This window comes from Muntiacus reevesi, chromosome 4 (assembly GCF_963930625.1).
Source record: "Muntiacus reevesi chromosome 4, mMunRee1.1, whole genome shotgun sequence".
In the NCBI taxonomy this organism is placed as follows: Eukaryota; Metazoa; Chordata; class Mammalia; order Artiodactyla; family Cervidae; genus Muntiacus; species Muntiacus reevesi.
The window spans coordinates 88,685,662-88,706,530 of NC_089252.1; the positions used below are offsets into that span (position 1 = coordinate 88,685,662).

Consider the following 20,869-nt stretch of genomic DNA (forward strand, 5'->3'; position numbering starts at 1 on the left):
ATCTTAGGCTTCCAGTCTGGCAGAAAAGGCGATCATGGTGGTTATTGTAGATTTGTTTTTGTCAAACACAGTGTCCAGCGCACTCATGATAACTAGAAAAGAGTCGCACACCTGGCGCTTTGGGGAAGATTTATTTAATAGGTTCTACGTGTTCACCAGGGTCCCTTGTTGGCCCCCACACTAGTCCGTAACCATGCTTCCTTCTGACCTCCAGGCTAGGGAGCTGTGTGCAGAAGTGCGTTTTTTAATATCAGGTTTGACACCCAGGTCCGCATGATTGGCCCATAGCTCCTGGACTGTCGTCTGCAGAGCTTGGCCCCCCTGGTGCCAGATGCTCACCCCATGGCTGGGCGGGACCCTCTGCTCTGCCATCCCCTGCACCTCTGAGCTGGGTCAGTTCGGGGCACATTTCTAGCTGGGAAGTTCAGCATCTTGAAGTCCCCTCTCAGAGGGTCAGCACTGGTAAAGAGCATTCTTTTTATAGGTTCCAGACTCTCATGGGTCAGCTGGGCACCAGTGCATGCTCCTCACCACAACCCTTAGTTCTTACCAACAATCAGACATGGGGCTGTGGTGCATGACTTGAATTTTTAAATCTTAGGCATGATGTTGCTGGACCTGAACTTTTCTGAGCAAGACCTGCTAATTTAGTGTAGGGAGAATTAAAGATGGCCGGGTTGAAGAGGCTTCACTTCTGCAAATAGATGGACACGTGCGCTGTTACCCCTGACCCATGACAGACACAGTGCTGGGTAAAGCCGGGAGCGGATGGCTCTTCTGGTGAGTAAGCCTGTAGTGTGTTGCCATCTAGTGGAACATATGGCAAACTAAAGATTAATGTATTCCGACTGCAGAGTTCACCAGAGCTAATTACATCAGCCGGAGAAAAGAACTGAAAAGTATTTTGGAAACATGCAAATTCAGGTGAAACAGAAAGTCGGAGTGAACTTTGAGTAATCGTGTTTTCTTAACGTTGGCAAAAGGTCAGCCCGTTTCTCAAGAGTTCATGAATATTTACCACCGGGGAACTAACAAGTTTTTCCAACACATAACCAGATGAGGACCACGCACTGTCATTGTTGTGTGTACAACAGGCCCGGTTTCCCATTCAAAGTCCTCGACAAAAAAGACTTGGTTATCACACGGTTATTTTAGTATTTTCTTAGACTGTGATTGTAAGGTTTCGAATACCTTTCTCATTTACATTTCCACTTTTCCTGTTAAATTTCCACAGGGTAAATATGCTGGTTTTTAGGAGAAGCAAGCACCTGACTTGACAAAGTGGGAGTTCCACATTTTAAATTCTAACTAGCATCCCAGACGTGTCTGCTTCTGCGGTTTCAGACCCGGCTGGGGGCAGACCTGCAGACTTAACATTGTGGAATGTTTCACGAACACTGACTCCTTGTTTTCCTTGTTTCTTTGCTCTCTGACTTCTGTTTGCCTAGATCCCTCCCTGGAGCCACAGCGGCTGAGTGCGCATCAAATCTGAAGAAAATCTACACAGTACAAACAGTACAGGTAAGACCAAGAGACCTGCTGTTGGGGGAAGCTTGCTCGTCCCACCTGGGACCTGCCGCCGTGCTAGCAGCGCCCACCCTGACTCTGCCCCGGTCCTCAGGTTCATTCTGGCAGGGCTTCCCTCAGCCGTGCCTGCCCCAGAGGCAGCTGATCACCCTGCGCTTCTCTCGGTGACCTAGAGGATGTTATCCCTACTTCAGTGTTTCCCAGACCCTCACAAACAGCAGTCCGAGGCGTTGTTTTGAAGGTATCAGGCTGTGTCCCATTCAAACACCAGCTCAGCCGTTCCCTCCCTGGGTTCTGTCTGCCATCAGTGAGAGGTCCTGGCACCACCCGCAGGGTTTTCATAAGAAGGTCACGGGTCACGTTGGGAGGACAGGACAGTGTGGAGCAAGAAGGTGGAAGGTGGCAGACCTGTTTGCTACTTCTGCGTTCAAATTCCATCGTCCTAAATTGGGCGAGCATCGGCCCTTTAATTTCTGTGAAACTGGTGTAGCACCTGCCTCCATAGCTGATTGTGAGGATTGAATAAGATGATGTCTTTACCAGGTTTCATGGGAAACCCGACAACAATGTAGGCTCTTAGAGCTCTTAGTTCGTTCTCTATCCAACTCTTAGGATGAACATTTAAAAAAAAAAAAAACTGGTCTATTTAGTTGATCACATTACTGTTTTGTTCCAAGGAAAATTCTATCAGGTTTCTCTCCCTTTTCTAGTTTTAATTCATTGTTGAACACAAAATAAGGCTTTTAGGCCTGCTTCATACTTGCATTGACTATATGTCCTGAGTTTTCTGGAAGGCCCAGTTTAAATCATTTGTGTGTTCTGCCCCCTAAATCTTTTAATGTCCTAGAAATTTCAACACATTGGTGTTTAGACTGTGTCTCTCTGGCAGCCTCTCACAGTAGCACATCCTATATTCAGATGCTTTCCCGCCTATCTGGTTCAGAAAATGTAGGGCTCAGGGATCCGATTCTAAGTGCCTCGCCAGCCACAAAAGACCCTAAGTTGGGTGTAAAAACAGTCCCAACCATAGGCCGTTTCTGATCTAGTTGAGAAAATGACATAAGCGTGTGGAAAGCAGAATAACAGAGCTGCTGTGAATAACCAGTGCCAAGTACAAGCAGTGTCACAGCGGCACATGGGCCCCTGTCCAGAGGGACAGATGCTCTGAGTCTGGGAAAGGCTACTGCTTCCTCCCCCTGTGGTGACATTACGGGCCTTCTTACTTCTCCACGGGGCCGCTGTGTAAAGCTCCGAGCACTTGATTATAAACCTGTCCTCCTGTAGAAGTTCTTAGAGCCCGCTGGTTTTATTTATTTTTTTTGAGGTCCTCTTGAGACTTTTTCCACACTCTTATGACACTGGATCATCAGAACTGTGCCTGGGATTCCAGGAAGACATTGGTGCAGTCACACTGAGGGATCAGTTTGTTTCCCTGACCCTGCGCGAAGATAACAGAGCGTTGGTTGAGCCTTGATATCTGGTAGCAAGTGACATAGGACCTTCAGGGCCCAATTTAAATTTCCCAGGCTGGCACATACTAGGAAATACTTTCAAATAAACTTTATTGGGATATAATTTAGCAGGTTTCTGAAGTGTACAGTGTGATAAATTTTGGCAGAGATACACAAGCATGTAATTATCACCAGGATCAAGATAAAGAATTTTCATCCTGCCTTAAAGTTCCTTCATGCCCTTGCCTTCTGCTCCTTCTTTTCCAGAAGCAATCACTACTCACATTTCTGTCATCATGCCTTGGTTTTGTCTTTTATTGACCCTCATATAAGTGGAATCACACGGTATTGTGTATTGTGTCTGATTCCTTTCATTTCATAAATACTGAAGGATCAAATCAGTAAATGAGGAATTAATAAATGAACCACTTACCTGAGTCACAGCAGACTGCTTGCTTAGGGATCCATTAAGCTGTTTGTCACACCTTCCCAATGCAGGCAAAAACTGATTCTTGGTAGGGCAAAGAATGATTGTACTGTTTTTATATATAAAGCACAGATATGCATACAGTACGTATACAGATGCACAGTCTTTCGGTGGTATCAAAGTTTCTCAGTAAAGTGATCAGGAACAGAGCTCCTTCAGCATAGTGGGGTGATAATGAAACCCTGCCCCAAGAGGTCAGGAAATTCTGTCCTATGTCTGATGTGTCTGTCCTCCTCCATTTCCCCGTCTGTAAAACTGACATAGATAATAGCAGTTCTACTCCCTAAGGTTGAATAAGGGATTAAGTGAGATTGCATAGCTCTTAGCAGTGCTTGGCACTTCATAAGCCCTCACCTGTCAGCAGCTTTTACAGAAGCCAACACTTTTGTAATAAGAGTAGAACCCGACAGTTCTACCCTTTAATTTTATCAGTTGACTGGGGAGGATGTGGGCTGGGCTGTAGGGTGGTCACACTGCCTGGGTTTGTATCTCATATCTTCCACTTAGTAGCTTGGGCTAGTTGTTTGGCGTCTCTGTATCTGTTTACTTACCTCTAAAATGGGGATAATCTGATACAAGTTGTATCGTGAGTTTGTGAGAATGAAATGGCATAGGACTTAAAAGCACATAGTAAGTGCCTGATAATAGTAACAAATTCATCTGCCATTATTTCTCAACTTCTGTTTGAACATCATCCTGTACTCTCCACGATTGTTTTTTTTTAATTACATTGGCCTATAGTTGCTTTACAGTGTCATGTTGGTTTCTGCCGTATAGCAAAGTGAGTGGGCTACATGTGTACATATATCTTGTTTTGGATTCCTTTCCCATTTAGGTGACCACAGAGCGTTACAGTAGCTTCTCATTAGTTATCTATTTTATACGTAGTAGTGTATTTGTATGAGTCCCAATCTCCCAGTTCATCCCACCCTGCCCCCTTTCCCCGCTTGGTGGCCATGCATCTGTTCTTTACATCTGTGTCTCTATTTCTGCTTTGCAGATAGGTTCATCTGTATCATTTTTCTAGATTCCACATAAATACATTAATATACAATATCTGTTGTTCTATTTCTGACTCACTTCACTCTATGACAGTCTCTAGGTCCATTCGTATCTCTTCAAATGGCACAGTCTTATTTTTTTTTTCTTTCAGTTTTTTGTGACTGAGTAAAACTCCATTGTATATGTGTGCATCTTCCTTATCCATTCCTCCATCGATGGACTTGTCCTGACTGTTGTGCGTAGTGCCGCAGTGAACACTGGGGTGCATGTATCTTTTTGAATCTCAGTCATGTCTTAAATTCCGTGTACCACTGCTTCTAGATGATTTCAGGCAATTATTCCCCAGATGATACCACTGCAAATACCTCTACTTAATGAAAACATGTTTAACAGGTGTGGGGATTTCAGCCTGTATCCTTAATATCAGTGAGTAGTTTTTAGTATTTGAGAACTAGCCTGGGTGCTGATTTTAAAATCATTTGAGAGTATGCTTTTGCCCTACTCTCTTTTTGTTCCGTGATTGTAGGTTTATTCTTGAGTAGTCACTCTGTCAGTACTAAAAAAATTTACATCCCTAATTATGTCTGTTTTTCCTTCATCTGTGTTGAGATGCAATGTAAGTGTCATGTGTTATTACTGATTGCTTTCTGTAAGGACATAGTATGTCTTTTTGTACTTTGAGGCCCTCAGCAAATCAGAGATGCAGATGGAGGTAGAAGAGAAATTGTTATCCCTATTGATTAGCTGGAGGGACTGAGTCTGGGAGATGAGTGACCTGAAACATGTGGTGGAAACAGTCAATCATGCTGTGTCTCTGGGACCAGAAGTTCCTCCTCCTCTGGGTCCAGCCTTTTGCTTTTGCTCCTCCCTGACCGAGGAGAAGATGGACGAGGCCTGCGCCTCCAGCCGGCCCGGTGACCCTCGCTAAGGACACTGTCATCACAGCCAACAATAATGCCCTCTGCTTGAAGTTAAATTTATTTCCTACTTTACTGCCTTTCTTGGAAAATTCCATGTTTCATTTAGATGTGTTTTCCAGACAGCCTATTGATTCCTTTTACTCTTGTGTAAACATTTCCAAATTTTCCACATTTCTCTTGTGTTTTTATGTCCTAAACGGATGCAGCACAGAATAGAAGACAGCTTCTGAACAAACTTGATGGGAGAGAGCTACCAGCCAGATGCAGTTTGCAGGGGAGGGCTCTGTTGCTACCACAGGACCAAAATTTCAGCCCTGAAAACCCATGCCAGAACAGCATTCTAACCCACTTTTTGTTGCTGTTCAGTTGCTCAGTCGTGTCTGACTCTTTACAACCCCGTGGACTGCAGCACGCCAGGCTTCCTTGTCCTCCACCATCTCCCGGAGTTTACTTAAATTCATGTCCGTTGAGTCAGTGATGCCATCCAACCGTCTCATCCTCTGCTGCCCCCTTCTCCTTTTGTCTTCAGTCTTTCCCAGCATCAGGGTCTTTTCCAGTGAGTCAGCTCTTTGCATCAGGTGGCCAGGGTATTGGGGCTTCAGCTTCAGCATCGGTCCTTCCAATGAATATTCATGGTTGATTTTCTTTAGGATTGACTGGTTTGATCTCCTTACAGTCCAAGGGCGTGGCAACACCTTAAACACCTGAGGTATCTACCTTTAAGGTGTTGCCACGCTGTGTCTCTTTGTTCTGTGTCCTACCCAGTGGTCCTGTAAATTGATGGACATTTTGCTTAAATTTAAAGAAAACAGAAACTTCACATTTCTTCTGTAAATGAATGTCCAGCACTGTTTGTTGTAAATAAAGGTCTTCATAAGCATATATGTGCATGCTAAGTCACTTCAGTCATGTCTGACTTAGCACGACTTTTCTGTTTCTCTCAATGTTTGAACCTCATTCACTCCCTAATTCAGACTTTGTTTTTCATTAATTGACTTCCTGCATGGTGGGAAATTGCCCTGATCCTAGCCTTCATCTTCCCTACTCCCCATCAGTCCTTCAAACTTTGGTTCTCACTTTAAGTCAAGCCCTTTGAAATTCAAAAGAAAACCCATTTCTCTCTCAAGTACCTAGCTTTCCCAAGTCAGAAGCACTTTGCTTTCAGCCTGTTGTGTCTGCTGTGATTTAAAAACATCTCTATAGTTGCCTTCTTTCTTCTGGGCTCTGTCTGCCCTTTCCATAAACAGCATTGATTCAGTTGGTGGAATGTAAGCCCCAGCCAATTAGAATTACCTAAGGAATAAAAATGTTTGTTTAAAATTTTAAAGATACTTTCCAAGATTTATATGCTGTTAACCCTCAGAAGAAATTGTGGATTTGGTTTTTTTTTTCTCCTTTGGAGGTGTATTTGCTAGAATTTTTTTTTTTTAAAAACCAGGTTGTCTGTCACCGTATGGCATTTTTTCTTCTCAAGCATTTTCAAGTTTATTCTCTCTTTTTTTTTTTCTTTAGAACATTCAGTAAAAAACTGAGGAGGAAATTTGCCAATTTTCCTGGCAATGATTGATGATCTATTTGGCAAAAAGCTGTCAGGAGGCGCGTAATTGCTTCAATCAGAACTAGTAGGTTGGGGATTTATCAAGTGGACACCATTGTCTAGTGAGTCTAACCACTCCTGGGACTCATCACAGCGCCCTGCCCCTCACTGATGTCCGCACATGTTGACTGAATAAATGTTGTTGGACTTCCCTACCTCTCCTCCAGTTATCATTAAGCTTTTTGGGGAAAAAAAACCCACTTCATCATTTTTAATAAATATTGTGCTTAGTTCTACTGTAATATACTGTTTGCAGGCCAGTTAGAATCAATTCTAAGTCTACAGGCGTTTGAAATCTATTTGCAAGGTTCTGTCAGTGATAAAACATAGATGTTTCAACAAAATTAAAAGTGTGTTATGGAGAGCATGGCCAGGAATTATTTATCTAGCTTCCAGTGAAACGGTGCTTTTACTTCCGCAGGAAAGGAGGAGGTGTAAGGAGCTGTGTGATGCTGGAGTCCTTCCTCCAGCTCTTTCTCCATCACACATCCTTGACGAGTAGTCCACACACTGCGTGAGGCTTGCAGTAAGGAAACAGACTGACTTTGTGCTGTGGACTTTAATGGGGCTGTTTTTAATGAAGTCACCACATATTTCACTCTCATTTTGTGTTCATGCACAAACATGCAAATATGGACTGGAATAAGTACATTAAGGTCAGAGTAAAGTCTTTCACTGTATCTTCTTGGGCTGTAATCGCCTCCTCTCAGATTTGCCAAGACTAACAAAATCAGTTGTCCATTTGTGTTTTCAAGGAAACTTCTAAAGTCACATGCCGAAGCACAATCCTTAGGGTGTCATGCTTGCGTTTGGAATGGGAGAAGCATTTTTTTGTGTCTTCCATGGTGCCTCAAACACTGGGTGAAAAGTTAAGATTTGAGAACTTTGGCAGGGTAAAAGGGCAGGTGTTCTAGCCTGGGATCCCTTTTAGGAAACTTGAAGTTTGCCAGGTCTGAAGTCATCTTGGTGAAAGCAGGCATTTATACTCTAGCATAAATGTGTCCATAAATTCTGCACAGGTCCTTGCTGTATCACTGTGGAAGTCCCAGGCTAGAGCTAAGGCAGCAGCATAGCCAGTAATTAAGGGAACCTGCTGGTGGGAAATGGTCTTCAGTGGTGCCCCTCACTCTGTTATCTCGTGACCTGTTCCATGGCTTCTAGGATTGGAGAAAGATGTACCTAAAATGGGTCATAGTGTCTGCAGAGGAGGAAATTGCTGAGTGGTTAAGATGACAGGTTTTAGAGTCCACATGTCTGGCCTCAAATTCTAGCGCTGCCTGTTCACACCCATAACACAGACCAGAAATGAAATATTGGGATAATCTTACTGTCTGCACTGATAGCAAACCATTGATATGATAGGTGTCTCCGCAAAGACAGACGTCTCTTTGATGACCTACAGAGTTATTTTCAGCTACTTGCTACATTACCACCGTTTAGTATAAGGGACACTAGGTATTCTTATTAAATCTGTTGTCAAGTAGGGTGTGTTTCTTTTGCCTTCACTTTTATTTTACCATTCATTATAGCTGGCCTTGCAATGAATCCAGCTTTAATTTTTACACAACATGGGCTGAAACAATCCGATAAGGTTGTTTTATCTGTGTTCGATGAGGATTATTGTTCAGCATAGATAAAATGTCATTTCACCTATGCTACCCTTGGATTCATTTTTCTAATTGTTCTCTTGCTTGTTCTGTTCTCTTCAGATCCACTAGGAGTCCCAGTCTTCCTTGACTTAACTTCAGCACAGAATATTGTTTCTCATTTGTATAGTGATTCTCTGCATAAATATGTTCATAGTGCAGTGATTCTTGGGCCCGTTCCAAACACCTTGGGATGAGTTCTCTCCTGTGTACACCCAATCTTTGTCCTAAGCCTAGCAGTTGTACCAGGGGGATTAGTCTGTGTGCCTCAGTTTCCTTATCCATGGAGCAAGGCTGATAATTACACTTTCTATTGAGATTGTCATTAGGATAAATTTCGTAAACATTTAGAAGTTCAGAGACCAAATTCTGGCCCTATTAATCTTGCTGTTACTCTCATTGTTACTGTTACGCTACTGTTTTTATGTAATCTATTTCTGACTCCCAGCTACCATACGTCTTAGTTCCAGCTGCTCTAACAGAATACTGTAGACTGGATGAATTCGACAACAAATGCTGATTTCTCACGCTAAAGTCCAAAATCAGGGAGCCAGCATGATCAAGTCCTGGTGAAGGCACTCTTATTGGGTTTATAGACAGACGGTCGTCTGTTCGTTGTATCTGTGCGTGGTAGAGAGAACTCTCTTCCTTTCCTTATCCGGGCATCATGGTGCATGGGGTGTTCCATCCTTATGGCCTAATGTTGTCCCAAAGACCTCACCTCCTAATACCATCCCAGTGGGGGCTTGGGTTTCACTCTGTGAGTTTGGGGAGCACACAGACTTGGAATTCATAACACCTTGTATCTTGGGGAACTTGTTGCTTTGGCAGCTGAGCGGTTCCTTTTTCCTGCTGGGAGAGGAAAGGAAGTGGGGAGTTTCCTGTTTGCCTCCTGTATACCCCCTCCCCCAATCCAAAGTGTAACAGACTCTTCCTAGGCTTAGAAGACAGAGTTTGTGTTACAAGGAAATACGGTTCAGTACATATAGTCAGCACTACTGACTTTATTATATGCCATCTACATGTCAGAAAAATCATTAGCAAGATCCTTACCCAGTTTTATGTGGAGACACATTGCATAAGAATGGTTGCTTAATAACCATAGTTTCCTGAAGCATACAACTTGGCTCGACTTCAGAAAAGAACATTCTTTAATGTTATGTTACATTTCCTAGCAGAAAATGACAAAGAATACTGAGAAAAATCTAGTTCAAAAGGATAGGACTTAATGAGAACCTGATTTTTTTCTTTAATGCATTAGTTTTATAATCTAGCAGTATAGTAAGTCAATACTGGATGTATTAAACAAGGTGTTTTTCTTTTAAAGATATTCTGGAGTGTGTACAATAATATTCCTCCTGTGACTAGCCTGCCTTTGAGATGCAGTTATCATTTAATGAGAGGAGAGAGGCGACCACTCTGGTAAGTATCTCCTGTATAATTCGCAGTTATGGTGGGAGGGAAATGATTGTGAACTTAATAAAAAGTTTAACTTCACGCCAAATTGGAATGCCACAGTAATTTTCTCCTAGTGATGCTGCCATGATTTAGTTTTGAAATAAGCCCTGCCCGCCATCCCTTTCTCCTTGTGTCCCGGGATGATGAGCAGGTGTCTCAGCATCTGCCCATGGAGGACCCCACCACGGTCTCCCCATAAATAGGTCCTCAGTAGCTCACTGAAGGGGCCATGCAGGTCTTTGTTTGGGGGAATAGCATCATTTGGGTTTCTTCTTTCATTTGTTCAGTAATGACCCAGACAGTGCAATGAAAAAGCTTATAGGCTATAGGGAAGGTGGAACCGTGCATGAACAAAGATCACATCCCCTCAGACATACCTCACATGGACCACATAGAAAGTGTATGATAGTGGTCATGGCCCACAGTCAAGGGAAAGCTGTCTTTCTTCTTTAATGACTGGGGTAGTGTTGAGGGTGGGGAAGAGTAAGCCACTTTGCCTGGGCTGGAATCCCAGTTAATAGTGAATCCTTGTATCATGTTCCTTGACTCTTCTAAGTCATTTACTCAGTAATGGAAGGGAAATGTATCTTAACTCTTTGACAGTTAATGACAGAAACCTAAACTGAGCCAAAAATGGAATCTTTTGGCCTCTGTAACTAGGTAGTCTACTGATGGGGCTAATTTCGGGCAGATCTGGGTGCTTAGTTGTTACTGGGACTCTGACACTCTGTAGCAGATTTGCTTTGCCTTCCTCTTCCTTGGTTTAATTTTAAGGCAGCTTCTGCCATTTAGGTGACAAAATGGCTTTCCTAGGCTCCAGTCTTTCACCCTGCAAGTTCGTCAATGTCAGCATTCACCAGCCCCAATAAAATGCCAGGGCAGGCTCTCTCTGGCCCCATGTGGGTCATCTTTCCATCCCTGGCCAACCACAAAGACTAGGAGGAGACAGGTTATGAGCCCATCTTTAAAGCTAGGGTGTGAAATCAGCCATATCAGAAAGTGTCTGACATAAGAGTAGAGGGCAGGAAGCTACTTAAAGGGAGATTGGGGTGCTCTTGCCAGAAGGGGGAGCAGTTAGTACAGTGGGAAGCAGCAGATACCTTCTACAGGAGCTGAGTCTCCCATTAGACTTGGGACACAGGGCTGAAAGGCCAGTCAGAGGAGGTGATGTCAAGAACATGATGTGGAGATGTAGAAGCCCTCACCCCTGTTAGGCACTTGCAGTCCCTCCCAGATACTCTGGGAGCCTCTCTGCACCCTTCCTTGAGGATGATCACCTTCCCTGCCCTTTTGGCCACTGAATCCCACTCCCCTCTTTATCTCCACTGCCTTCCTTTTTCCTTCATCCATTTTCCAGTAAAACAGACAGGGGTGGGGAAGTTCATTGCGGGATGCTCCCTTTTCTTTTGTTTTTAATGTCATAACCCTAACCCTAACCCTAGATGTATGCAGGACCACTTCATCCAGTAGTGTAACTTTGAATGTTGGTTTTTGATCCAGGGAAGAGGAGAGTAATGCTAAGGGTGGTGTGTGGAAGATGAAAGTCCCCAAGGACAGCACGGTAGGTTTGTTCTGATCCTTTTCCATAAGCTGAATGTGTGGTTGTTGTTGATTGCATGTGATGAACCTATTGTGCGTTTCAGACAGAGCACCTGGTAGACTCAGAACAGGACTGGGAGTGAGAAATTCAATTCTGAACTTGGTGGTTTTCTTTTTTTTAACTTTATTTTGCATTGGGGTATAGCTGATTAACGGGCTTCCCAGGTAGTGCTAAGTGATAAAGAAACCGCCTGCCAATGCAGGAGACAGAAGAGACTGAGGTTCAATACCTGGGTCGGGAAGGTCGCCTGGAGGAGGGCATGGCAACCCACTCCAGTATTCTTGCCTGGAGAATTCCATGGACAGAGGAACCTGGCAGGCTACAGTCCACGGGGTCGCAAAGAGTCAGACATGACTTGAAGCAATTTAGCAGCAGCAGCAGAGCTGATTAACAGTGTGTGATAGTTTCAGGTGAGCAGTGAAGGGACTCAGCCACACATATACACGTATCCATTCTTCCCCAGACTCCCCTTCCTTCCAGGCTGCTGTGTAACATTGAGCAGAGTTCCACATGCTATACAGTAGGTCCTTGTTGGTTATCCATTTGAAATACAGCAGTGTGTACGTGTCCATCCCAAACTCCGATCTCGGTGGTTTTCTATCTTAAACACTATCACCTTGAAAATATACTGTGAGTCTCTGTAGAAATGGAGCAATAGTATAACTGTATGTATCATAGAGTCTGAACAGCTCCATACCTGTAAACTTTACCAAAAAGCTAATTATGGTTGTGTTGTCCTCCCCAGCTATAGCCAACACGTGGAAGTAGGTTTACATAGTGAAAAGCCTGACCCTTCCCAGCAAAGGCGCGTCCCTTCCCCACTGTAACGACAACACTCCTGAGAGTGGTCCCGGCTTGGAGGGTCTGGATGCATGGGGGGATTGCATCTCACCATTCTTTAAGGTTTGATGCAGGAGTGTGCTCAGTCTGTCTCTGGGACCGATGAGAACCTGGTTGGTGGCATGGCCTGCTGGGCTCTGATTGGCAGTGGTCATGCCTCAGAAACCTGGGTTTCCTAAGAGTGGGCTCTAATTCATTACACTCACTGAAAAGAACATTCAAATCTGCTCGGAAGTCTTGGGAAACCAAAAGCTTCTTTGAAAATGGATGTGAGGACGGATGCTACCCAGTCTCCCCTTTTCATGGTTTCTTTCACGTGGATAAGTGCAAAGAACTGAAACACCTCTAGGGACCCATAGGCTTGACCAGGCATGGCTGATGCTGAAACTTCAGTACTTTGGCCACCTGATGCGGAAGAACTGACTCATTGGAAAAGACCCTGATGCTGGGAAAGATTGAAGGCAGAAGGAGAAGGGGACTACAGAGGATGAGATGGTTGGATGGCATCACCAACTCTATGAGTTTGAGCCAGCTCCAGGAGTTGATGATGGACAGGGAACCCCTGGCGTGCTGCAGTCCACCCCTCTTTGTGGAGTCACAAAGAGTCGGACACAACTGAATGACTGAACTGAACTTAAAGCTATGACCCAGTTTGTTTCTTAAAAATGCAAACTATCATTAAGGTGCCTAGCTACAAGATTTGCCTATTATTTGATATATAGGATTTAAAAAATGTCAGGGGAGGGACTTCCCTGGTGGAACAGTGGCTAAGACTCTTTGCTCCCAATGCAGGAGGGCTTGGGTTCGAACCTTGATCAGGGAGCTAAATCCCACATGCCATAATTTTGAATTTCATTGAAAACACGTTTTCCTCGTCATGTTCTTTTTTTACTCACAGTAGATGTTGAATTCCAGTAGCAACGATCATGATGGGTGAAAAGTAGCTGAAAGATGTTTGTTCTCCCTCCTGGTCAGCTCACGCGAGCACATTCAGTCAGAAATAACAACACCTTCACGACTGTAGAAATGTCCTCATCCCAAGCCACTCAGCCCTCTCTTCTTTGCTGACCAGCGGGAGTCTGGTGGGCCAGCCTTGTCTGCATCCGCTGTGGGACAGGGAACGTTCCCTTCCCGTGACTTCCTCTCAACACACTCGCCTTCGCCCCTGCTAGCGTAAGAGACTGCAGACAGGACAGAGAGGAAACAGAAAGGCAGGGTTTCTAGGTGGGAGACAGGTAGACCAGGGTCTAGGAAAGAGAAAGGAAAACCCTCTCTGAGAGGGAAAAGTCATTACTGTTCACTGCTATGGTCTTGGTTAAAAATTCAGCGAGGCTGCTCTCAGCTCATTAGAACATGATGATAACACACACTTATTATAGTTAATATATACTGGGCAGCTGGTCCAGAGCAGACGCACAGCTATTTATGGAACAGATCTTAAATCTCCAGTTCTGTTGTTGCAGTCACAGTACTGAGCCCGTCAAATGCATATGTTGACTAATTGCATGGTCACGCAACCCTGGGAGGTTGGTTCTATTATTACTCCCTGTTCACGAAAGGGAAACTGATGCTCAGAGAGGCTGGTAGCTGGCCTGGGGCATGGGTACTAAACCGGCTGTCATGTTTCAAACCCAGTCCTGACAGTGTTCAGAGCACGTGCACCATGACAAGGAAGAGATACGGGATGCAGAGCTTTTTGAGGAGAAACTGGAAGAACTTGGAGGCCTCCAGTTACTTGTGTGTGGACACTGGCTGTTGATGGATGGTGTTAGTAGATCTTGAGTAGAAGAGGCTTAGTTTTTCTCATTGGGAAGGAATGGACCAGAGTGTGAAACTGAAAAGTGGAAGTGTTAGTTGCTCAGTCGTGTCTGACTCTTTGCGACCCCACAGACTGTAGCCCGCCATGGCTCCTCTCTCCATGGAATTCTCCAGGCAAGAATACTAGAGTGAGTTGCCATTCCCTTCTCCAGGGGATCGTCAAGCCTGGGTCTTCCACATTGCAGGCAGATTCTTTACCACCTGTGCTAATTCTTTGAGGGAAATGCACGTGCACACACACACACACAATACACACAGTGAAGTTATTTAGGAGAAACAGAATGCCTTCAAGTGAACAGAAATCTGCAAGTCTCTGGCCCTCAATAAACCAGAAATTTCTTTAAGTATTCTTCACTTGTGTAACCTTAAAAGTGCCTTATAAACTTCAAGAAAAACAGAAAAGGTTTTTTGAGGAGGATTTTACTAATAGCATTCACTTACAACCAACTGATACATTTTGAATCCATGAGAGATAAAGAGATTGGAAAATTGTAGGTCATTTGAATGCATTTTTCCCGCATTCTTCTCAAATTCATCCCAGGTGGCACTCAAGATCAGCTTTGCCACGTGAAACCTGCAGTTCCGTGGACACAGAGTTTGTGACGTGGGATCCCTTGCACTTTCTGTGCAAAGTGATGTGTAAAACAGTATGATCTGTGCCACCACGCGAGTGTTCACACCCGTGATTCAGCCACATCTGTGGACCCGCGATACAGGCGTGGATAGGGCGTAAGAGCTGAAAGAAAAAGTGACCTGTGTAGCTCCTGAAGATAATGGTTTAAAAACGTGTATGTGTTTCTTTTCTTTGGTTCTGTCGTGTTTTTTATTCTCTTCCCACGCCAGTCCACAGTTTGGAAAGAGTTGTTGTTAGCGACTATCGGGGAACAGTTCACAGATTGTGCCGCCGCAGGTAATGATGCGCTCAGCTCTGGTCATCCCCGCTTGCGTGCGCTTGCCTTGTGCTTGTTTCCTGCTGACGTTTGTTTCCATGTGTTTGGCTTTTCATATCTCAGGGTCGTTTATTTTGTCACTGTGACATTTACTTAGCTTGTTCCCATGTGACCATGGCATTCCAGTGTTATATGTGTAAGTACATATGTATATTTACATATTTGTATATTATGTGCATATACATATGTGTGTATGCTTATATATTTATATATTTTTTGCACATATAGCTCGTCTTTGTAGTATCCATGACCATCTGTCTAAGATAAACAGGCAGGAAAAAAGGAAAAAAAATTACTTTTTAAATCAAAGTATAATTGGCATACAACATTGTATTTGTCCCAGAAGAAAATGAAATTTGACATTGACTCCTAACACAATTGGTGGTAGATTTCCTTTATCCATTCCACCCCTTCCAGTAGAGGCCGGTATGTTTGTTGTCTACTGAAGTTTGTAGTTAAGTTGGCACAGTCCTTTCTGTCTGTCTCAATCCCTTGCCCTTGCTGTCTGTCCTTCTCTTCATCCCTCTCCTCAGAATGAGCCACGCAGGGGAGGTGGGGCTGAATCACCATTAGTGCCTGTGACCCCACAACTGAGGTTAAAATGTAAAGTCTTCAGGACTTGACACACCATTTTCAAATACTGAATGAGTTTCTGAGAGCCCTGTGAATACATTTCTGTTTTACAATTTTAAATCGAAGTATAGCTGATGTACAAAATGCATAAGTTAACATGTTCCCAGCATAGTAACAGAGTCACAGTTTGTAAAAGTTATATACTCCCTCTGTAGTCATTACAGAATCCTGACTCTATTCCCCAGCTGCACAACAGCCCTGCAGCTCGTTCTTTACCTAATAGTTTGTACCTCTCAATTCCTTTCCCCATTTTTATTTTGCTGTGATTTTTGTCATGCAACCACTCAAAGAGGTAAATTGAATTGCTAGTTGACAAATTTGGGTAGTTCTTTCTGAATCCTTCTGAGGTAACATTTAGAATAACATCTTACCTGTTCAGCTTTCAGTTACAATTTTTTTTAAGCTAATTGATATTGATTGATTTGCCCTCAGACTTCTTAAATGGTGCTGCCTTTGGGAACCCTCCTAGGCTTAGCCAGTTCCAGGCAGGTTTCAAGTTTACCTCACTGACTGTTTCATCATCCTACTTTTGTTTTCCTTAATTGTTACACTTCTTTTTTTTTTTCACTGAAGACAGAACCTGGGTTAAGAGGAACTTGTCTTAAAAGTCCAGATCCCTTCTGTTTTAATAGGGGGTAGTTAGCAACTTTACAATATGTAGCCAAAAAACTGTGTCTTGTTGTTAATTATAAACACATACATCCCTGGGAGAGGAAGTTTTCTGTATGAATTATTCCCATTTCCAGAACCAGGGAAAACAGTCTAAGTAATAATAAATAGCCAGGATTGAGCAAAGGGAGATGTATTGTTCTGTGGTGACATCGGAACGAGAGCACCGTTAGCTATTAACCGCTGGCTCCTCATTAACCCAGCTGCTCCACTGCAGCAGGGCAGCTCGTGTCTCTGGTCCTGCCTTCCCTCATCTGCACACAGTGGCTCCTCCTAGCTCTGACGCCTTGCGCTGCCAGTATCCTAGAATCGTCAGGGCCTCGCTGCTTGATGCTACTTGTGAATATTCCATACTGGCCAATGGATCTTCTTTTGGATACAGGCTGCAGCCTTCTTGGCATGCCCTTCTGAAAGTGCTGTGCCAGGAGGCTACACCAAGGTACCAAAAACCAGGCCACACTGGAACACTGACAGTTCAGCGTTTTCAGCACCAATCTGTTCCAGCATCCTTTGACCAGTGGTGTAGAAATGGGCAAAACCACAAGATGAGAAAATGCTAATCTTCTCCTGGCTGAGATTCATGACGATTCTTGACAGCGGTCAACATGGAATCTTTCCTCTTTGCTTGCTGATTTTATGTTCACATAAAATTTAACATTGAGCTCTAGCAAATATACTTTGAAGATAAAAGGAAAAATAAGAGACCTGTACATAAGACACATTTCTTGATGGGCTAATGAGTTTCCGTGGATGGCCATGATCAGGTACTGTTTACTTTGGGGGGGAATTTTATTGAGTTGTGACATGTATACAGAGAAGGACACAAACTATACTGTGTGTAGTTTGATAAACATTCCCAAAGTAAACAAATCCCCATAACTGGCATCCACATCAAGGAAGAGAACGTCCATGGCCCTCCAGAATCTCTCCACACCCTGCCTCCCCCGAAAGGTGGCTACCAGCCTAAATTCTGACACCGCCCACTGATTTTGCCTGCTTTCACACATTTCTATACAGGGAATTATTTAGTATCACATCACACATATTTAGCCCCAAGTGAAATTTATTTTAAAAGGAAAGGGAAAGAGAGAATGAAGGCAAGAAGGGAAGGACAGAGAAAACAATTATTTTGTTGAAGATGAACCCCTGTGGTAATTGGATAGGCCCTCATTTATAGTGTATCTAAGTGCTGGAGCCTTTTAATCCCCAGAAGACACTCAGAAAGTCTGACAATGTAAATATTAAGATGTACAGATTTACCATAAATGAGGAGAATTAGGCAAAACGTATTAACTGCAGCACAGTTTCTGAACTTCAGTGATGCTCATCATTCACATCTAACTCGTTGATGGTTGTGCAGGGGCAAAGGGGTGACCCTAGTTCAGTAATGTGCAGCCAACATGTGAATCTGGAGTCAACAGTCTTTACTCCTCTCATTTTGCTGCGAATTACTATGTATAGAGTGGCTCCATAGGACGGTACATAGCCTTATTTATCCAGGCACCAGTTCTCAAATACCTACCAGACAGTCCCAAATCTGGAATTCAGTCTTTAAAAAAAAAAAAAGACCTACTTTAATCAAAGTAGATACTTACTTCCCTGCCCATCCACTGAAGTGCTGTAATAACAGAGCCACACTTAGGAGATATTTGCTCTCACTTCATACACAGTGCTAACAGATGGTCATTGATTCGCCAGCCCACAGTTAAAATGCCCAGACCAGAAGGGGTATGGCTAGGGAGAAGCAGGAGAGAGCTGGGAGGATTAAGAGGACAGGAGCAGACAAGCAAACCACAGAGAGCAGAATGAGCAACTCGGAACACACAGTCTGGGTCCAGTTAGTGTTGGGGCCCAGGGCACTAGCCACCCCAAGATCTCTGAATGGTTGGCAGGAAGTCAGGAGAAATACTTGCTGTTCTTAACAAGGACAGCCAAGCATCGAGGAACAGTTCATGTGAGTTCACTTGGCTTTCAGAGAGCCGAACATTATGCAACTTGTTTTAGAAAAAGTCTCATCAAAACAGAGTTCCAAATAGTCCAAGGCTTCGGTAACATGTTAAAAAGGGCAAATTACTTATCTGGAAAGTTTGTTTGGCCGGGACACTCTGTTTATCTAAGTCCCTGGATAAATGTGATGGGACCGCTACAGCTTTAGCCCACTAACTTGCTTTTGTCCAATGATGGTCCCTTAGTATTTATCACGAGTTCTCTCGTGCCACCTTCTTTTGATCATCTTCATAACCTACCAGTAAAAATGATAAGGGTTAAAAATCCAACTCTGGAGGACTTGAAATGATCACTCATTTCTTTTTTTCCCCTGCCTTCCCTTCAGATGATGAAGTAATAGGAGTTAGCGTCAGTGTCCGGGACCGAGAAGATGTCGTCCAAGTCTGGAATGTAAATGCCGCATTAGTCGGTGAAGCCACCGTTTTAGAAAAGATCTATGAACTCCTGCCCCACATATCTTTTAAAGCCGTATTTTATAAACGTAAGTGCTTCATTTCCAGTTACTACTCTCTAGTTTATTCTTTCATATTTTTAAAGACAGAAACTGTGTTGCCAAAGAGGTGAAGGGAGAGTCACTTGAAATTCTATGATCCACTAAATAATTCAATAAAATACATTTATGGGTCTAAAACAACAGTTTAGCCTTAGAAGTAAAAATGAGATTTTATTGTCGTCTAAACACATGTATCATAAAAAAAGAGATACATTATTGTTTTTGTTATTTTAAAAATTTAAACCTAATCTCAGACTTGTCATTCTTAAAGTGCCTTCTATATGAAGCAACAATAACAAAAAAGTTATTATACAAGTTGGCAGGTAGATTTTCAATCATCCCTTCATAAACAGGGATTTATAATGTGTAACATCTGTATTTGTGGAGGAACTTGTTCTGAGCACAGGCGTGATTGAACGTTCTACTGAAATGCTAATACGTCCTCATTACAGATGAGTGTGACACAGAGGAGAATGCACGCATAGTGGTGCAATGTTAACAGTATGAATAGGTGTGTGGACCCATTGTTTCCATCATGATTCATGTTCATTGCTTTTGTGTGCTCTTTTGAAAAAGTCATCTTTTTCATAGTGAAAACAGCTTAGTGCTTTTAAACCAATGATTAGTAGATCAAACTGCGGGTTATAGTTTTAACAGTTAGAGGAAAGGATTGACAGTCCTGCACATATATGATGAATTTCCTGTTTTCCCAAACTATTCCAAGAGTCAGTAACCCAATTTTTTTCAACCATGGCGTTTCATTGAATCTAAGATGCCTTTGATGATAAGTATTATTTTAGTATTACTAAGAAAGAAAAATAAAAGGCTCCGAATTTAACTGTGACACAGTCTTAATTCCAGGGGTCTTCAAATGTGCAGTGGGGAGGAAGTGCATCTTAGAATTAATGAAATATACTCCATGGCCGTTTCACTTTTCCCAACCCCTTATCAAAAAGAGGAAGAAAAAAAATCAAAATTTGTTTTGTCAGTGTCTTACTATGGGATGAATCTAAGGCCTCCCTCTTAGGAATCATATAATCGCAAGCCCAGTGATTTAGGTTGTAAGCTGTGGGACAGATCTGCTGCTGCAGATATCCAGAAGGTGTTTAGCTTCTGAATTTTAAATGGAAGTTTATATAGAAGTGATAGAAGATGGCACTACACAAGTTGCTTAACTGATTGTGCAGCATGGAAATCACATATTTGTAGATGCAATTTAGATTCCTTCAGTTCAGTTTAGTCGCTCAGTCATGTCCAACTCTTTGCGACCCCATGGACTACAGCACACCAGGATTCCTTAGGGGACATTGGATTCCTCAGGGGACATTCATTGTATTTTCAACCCAGACATTAATTGAAAGGTCACCAAGGGTCTTTTTTTTTTTCCTACTCCCTGAGACTAACTCCAGCAGAAACTCTCCGAAAGGAAGTGTGTTTCACTGCCATTTATGAATGGAGCAAATGCGGTCTTAGATGCAGCTCCCCATATCACTTCAAAGAGGAGAAAAGTGATTTGGAATTGTGAAGTCAGGCACTATGGATTTTCGTCCCATTTCAACACCATGACCTCAAGCAAGTCACATTCTCTCATCCTTTCACTTTCCCTTCTTAATATTGAGGGGGTTGGTCTTAAATGATCTCCAAGGTCCCTTCTGCTTCAAAATTCTATGATTAAATTTCTAGCTAAAAAAAAAAAATTTCTAGCTAACCTGTTGTCAGTTAGCAGCAGACTCAATGTGATAGAAGTGTGTAGGCCACAGAGGTAATTAGG

At 43.1% G+C, this 20,869-nt stretch overlaps 1 protein-coding gene across 1 annotated transcript in view; it reads left to right on the forward strand.

Annotated features, from left to right (window-relative positions):
* The window catches only part of EIF4E3 (eukaryotic translation initiation factor 4E family member 3), a 39,060-nt gene that overhangs the window by 13,929 nt on the left and 4,262 nt on the right, over positions 1 to 20,869 (forward strand). Inside the window, exons 2-6 of the mRNA XM_065933284.1 lie at positions 1,449 to 1,521; positions 9,958 to 10,052; positions 11,589 to 11,649; positions 15,190 to 15,256; positions 18,931 to 19,086. Coding sequence (XP_065789356.1) covers positions 1,449 to 1,521; positions 9,958 to 10,052; positions 11,589 to 11,649; positions 15,190 to 15,256; positions 18,931 to 19,086 — 452 coding nt within the window. The remainder of the gene's footprint in view (positions 1 to 1,448; positions 1,522 to 9,957; positions 10,053 to 11,588; positions 11,650 to 15,189; positions 15,257 to 18,930; positions 19,087 to 20,869) is intronic.